The sequence below is a fragment of the Penaeus chinensis genome, chromosome 32 (genome assembly GCF_019202785.1).
Source record: "Penaeus chinensis breed Huanghai No. 1 chromosome 32, ASM1920278v2, whole genome shotgun sequence".
In the NCBI taxonomy this organism is placed as follows: Eukaryota; Metazoa; Arthropoda; class Malacostraca; order Decapoda; family Penaeidae; genus Penaeus; species Penaeus chinensis.
Genome location: NC_061850.1, coordinates 21,294,421 through 21,299,420, shown reverse-complemented (window position 1 = coordinate 21,299,420; position 5,000 = coordinate 21,294,421). Strand labels below are relative to the sequence as shown.

At 32.3% G+C, this 5,000-nt stretch overlaps 1 protein-coding gene across 2 annotated transcripts in view; it reads left to right on the top strand.

Moving 5' to 3' along the window:
- The window catches only part of LOC125042356 (calcineurin subunit B type 2), a 33,102-nt gene that overhangs the window by 11,427 nt on the left and 16,675 nt on the right, over window positions 1–5,000 (top strand). Inside the window, exon 3 of one of the 2 annotated variants that reach the window (XM_047637911.1) lies at window positions 2,485–2,511. The exons of the other annotated variant lie outside the window; for it this stretch is intronic. Within the exon in view, the coding sequence (XP_047493867.1) occupies window positions 2,485–2,511 (27 nt within the window). The remainder of the gene's footprint in view (window positions 1–2,484; window positions 2,512–5,000) is intronic. 2 annotated transcript variants of the gene reach the window in all.

The following is a 5,000-nucleotide window of genomic DNA, read 5'->3' as shown; positions in this document are numbered from 1 at the left end:
GTAATTTTTTTGTGATATTGAGTTTAGACTTTTCTACTTGTTTGAAATTTATTAAAGTTTTTATATCTTCTTTCTTTTTTTTAATGATTTTAAAGAAAATGCCCTACAATGAGAGGGGTATATATATATATATAGATATATTCAAAGTGTATATATGATAATAGTAGTGATCATGAACAGAGACAGAAAGTACTTTCCATTTGAAGTTCAATGTGGTAAAGGAGCTGTAATGCTTTTCTACCATATAAAATCTAAGTTTTCAGACAGAATAAGGTACATGTATAGATTTTCTCTTTGAAATGATAAAAGAATGAAGAAAGAGAAAGCGAAGTGTCTGTCACAAGTCTGCAGCAGTGTCAGCTGAAAAGAAAGCGAGGGATAATTGTTTCGTTTCCTTTGTTTGTTTTCTATATTTCCCTTGTAGTCTTAAAGACCTGAATAAGAACATTGAAGTGTACTTGTAGTAGGAACTAAGGTCTAAAATCTAACAAGTCTAAAATATGGGAGCCAGAAAATGATTTTAGATCGCAGCCAGGCTATAGGGTTAAGCCTTCAACATGACTACTCAAGTATGGCACATGCATACTGATTTCCAGGATTATTGGACACGTGTACCAGGATTCTTTGCAATGTCACTTGCAAATAATTTTCATAGTAGCCAGATTTTTTATTTTCATGCAGTTGTTGTGTATTTATTATAAGTGATATATATTTGCTGCTTTATTAAGTTTTATAATTTCTATGATCCGTGCCTGTGTGTAGCTTTTCCAAAACCATGTGAAGTTGTTGCGAAGTACCTGGTAGCGATGTGTGATCACGATGACCCCCCCTCCCCCCCTCTTCAAGCAGCGCACCAAATGTGATGTGTGTTGCCAAGATGCCATACTGGCGAAAAAACCACCTCAGGGACAGCTCGTGGGATTTTGCTCTTGTAATTTGCAGCTTGGGGGGAGCAGGGTAAGATGCATGTCCAAGCTGAAATGAAGAGGGCATAATGTAAATAGAAAGTTATATTTTTAGAATTTTACTTTAGGCATGAACCTCAGGTTACTTAGCTCAGTATAATTATTATTATTTTTATTTTTTTTTACATTATGGATCATTTGTTATTTTCTTATCCAACTGTTTGTATGCTTTGGAATGATATCAGGAGACATATTAGATGCTTTTATTTATTTATTTGTCATTCATTTATATGGCATTCTAGGTTTGATTTGCTGCAGAAATAGAGGTCCTTAACCCCTTCACTAACACATGCAAAAAGCCCTGTTACTCTATATGCCACAGTTTCCAGTTTCAAAGTTATCAGGGTTTATCCTGTGAAATCTGATTTTCACATTACACAGATATTGAAGTATTGAATACATAATTTCACCAATAGCAGCACATAGAGATGAATGTGATGGAAAGTGAAGATGAAGAATCTACTATATGCAACAAGGTTTGCAAGGCAGAATAAAGGAAAAAATACAATTTGTAATTTAGATTTACCTCCTATTGTTCTGTAGTGATGAAATGGAACTGGTTTTACCAGTCTCATGTGCCTGCCGTGAAATGTAGGAACAGGCTAACCTGTTTCAAACAGATTTTCTAGTCAAGGATAGTGAGTGATGATTATGATTTTGATATATTAGTATTTCACAGAGTTTTCAGGTTTTGGACATGCAACTTCAGGGATGCACTGTTAGTGAAGGGATGGTGATAGTTTGACTTAAAGAAAACAGAATTCATTTTTGAGGTTAAACTATGTAACACTATGTGCACAGATTTGTACATGTATACATATGAGCACAAAGTTGGCAAACTCAAACCTGCTTCTCATGTTTCTTGAAATTCTGTAGTTCTATAGATCATTTAAGGAGAAATTTATAGTATCATATGGATTTGAATTAGAAAAAGATAATGGATGTGAAATGACATATAAATGAATCTATCTTTTGTTTTTTTATTTTTGTCCATCCAGTTAAAAATATAACTAGTTCAGAATAAGGTAACACGTACATCTGAATATTTTTAAACTGGTTTCTTCATTATCTTTATTTATTTTCATTTCTTTGAATATTAGCAGCATCCATGGCAATAGGATTTCATAACTGGCTGTTAATGATACCCATGGTATAGATTTACAATATTAATAACTTATTGTTTATGCGAATAAGGGACTTGAAATATGACTGTGTGCACCTTTCACCAAGCTTTGAGCAAAATCTCCACCTCACCCAAGCTATGTAGAATTCAGTCATTTTTTGCAGAAATTTTTAAAAATTAGAAAAGAAAATAGGCGAATAAATCAAAACCAAAATCCTGACAGTATAAGGGATGGGAGAAAGGAAGAGAGAGAAAAAAGAAAAAGAAAAAAAAGAGGTATTACTCCCTCAGCGATTCCACCGAGCTGGGTCCTGGCGGTGGTGCCATATTCCGGCGGTATTGATGGTGTGTATGGCTCTTGGCTGTCACTCAATGGTTGTGTTTTGTTCCTTGCAGCGTCCTCTGACTACGGCTTCCAAATGTGTAAGTGTTGTCATTTTTTTGAACTTGGGAATGGAATGCTCTCTGGTTGGCACTGAGACAAGGGAGTCTTTCTTTCTTTCTTTCTTTCTTTTTCATATATATATATCTATATATTTATATATGGTATGTAGATATAATGTATATATACATCCATAAGTATGTATACATGTATATATAGTATTTGCATATATATACCTATATATATATATTTACTTATATATAAATATATATTTACATATATATTGGCTTGTGGGATCCTTTCTCAGCAGTACTTCTTGCATCTCTTCCTGCTCAAGCAATGCGGTCTATTTTTATTTTCATTTTAAGTTAATCATGTGTATGTATTCTTCACATGTATTTTATTATTTTACTAAGGCTGATGGGTCATTATCTTCTTTTCTCTTTAGTCCTATTACTTTGAAGTGAAAAATATATTATTGTTATTGTTACTATTATTATTTTTATTTTTTAATTTTTTTTACTGTCATTTTCAAAAGTATATGGATAATTTTGTAACTATTATCATATGTTGGTTTATTTATTATTTTGTTATTGTTTTGTTTGTTTTGTTCAGACTTTTTTTCTTTTGAATTGCACTTCAATTATCTTGTCAGTTCCTTGTCTCATGTCGGATTATTAGATTATATGTTTTGTTATTGTCTTTATTATTTACCTTTCAAGGAGATTGTGAAGGCACTCTTATTATTCAGCTGTTGATCATACCTTGCTCATTTCTCGAGTGTTGTGGAATGAAGGCACCCACGGTAGAAGTGTCTGGTAGACATGTATGTGAAGTGATTGGTGATAGTCATGGTGTTAACTATTGTGTGTATAGTCAATAATTTTGTGTACATTTGTAGCTTTTTTTTTTCTTTTTTAATGCCTGAGACTCATTTATTTGTAACCTAAATTTTCCTTTAGATATGTTAACGCCTAATACACACCAGCCATTTCATGTGAGAAATGGTTTGTTATTTTGACTCTTAGTCTGTGTCCCAAAAACAGTAAATAGATTAAAAGAAGATGAGAAATAAAGAGACTGTGATTCTCTACCCTCAGAAGTAGGGTCTACAAGGTTTCAATCTCTTTAAAAGGCAAACCCTGCATTATGACTCAGACCCAAGTCTTTCAATTTGTATTATTTTTTTTTTATTTTTTTTTTTTTCTAGCATCAGATATTGCATATGATCTTAATTATAATGGCATGACCTCAACATCTGCCTTTCATCTTGAGTGTTTTACTACTTTTAATAGTGAGGACACGAATTAGAAGCATCAGATACCTTCCTTTTCACACTCCCTTGTTTGTTGTCTCTTTCAAATATTTGTGGTGAAGGTAGATCTTGAGGTCTTGTATTGTTTACTTTTAAATGGGAATGAAACTTCCTATGACCCTGACCAGGTAAAACATAGATGGGGAAATGGGCACAATAAACCATCTCTTCTGATGTTTAGAATTAGTATGATCTCTCAACTCTCAACTCCTGGTCAGCTCTCTCCTTCTGTGGTTTTCGCTTTTAAGTCCTGGTGAATGGAAGTCTTTACTTGTCTCTTTAAGGCTGTTCTTGCAGAGAAAATGGTAATGTTTAGATTGGCCACATTTAACACAGGCCTGATTTACTGTGCAGATATCACATAATGTGACCTAGCTTTCTCTTGTTCAAGACCAGGTGTTCTTGCACATATTTGTCTGCCAGTCTAAATGTTACCCTTGTGGATCTTGCAAGAGTTTGTATTATGACATATTTTCTAAAGATATTTGTGGGTACATCAGTACACTTCTCTTCTCTTTGGCATGTTACTTCCATTTCAGTATTTTTCTACTGTTCATGGACTGGATGCGTTTTTAATGTACATTTTGTGAATAATGTATTCTTATTGTGTGAGAAACTCATAAAGGATTTTAATTTTTTGGAGTTTAATACTCTTTTATTATTTTCTTATAATTATTAACATCAGTCTTGCTTTTCTAAATTTTGGTGTTGTACAAATTGCATTACTTTAATTGATTTATAATTTGTATTGTCATTTTCTCACTGTAGAAATGGAATGCTTTGAATAGCACAGATTTTTTCTTTGAATTTTATATGTAGTTACCCAACATTAAAAGGAAAAATGTATATCATTGTATATATATTTCAGTATATAGAAGATATGAAATATGAGCATTCACAAGGGATAAAGTACTTTACTAGGTTACTTCTCTTTCAAATTGAACTTGACAAATCATTTTGAAAGGGTTGTTAATCCTTTTAGTTTCTCACTAATAGGAAAAATATTGATTAGATAGTCATGGACATTTTTTTCCACTTTCTTTTTAATGGTATTGATTGTATTTTTTTCACTTGTTGAAAAATATGTCCTTTGCAGTGCTAGATTTATATATGTATATTTATTTATACACGTTTTTCTCTCTTTCGTCCTCCCTCCATACATATCTAAAGATATCAGTATTCATTCAAATATACATTTATATATATCTCAGTATT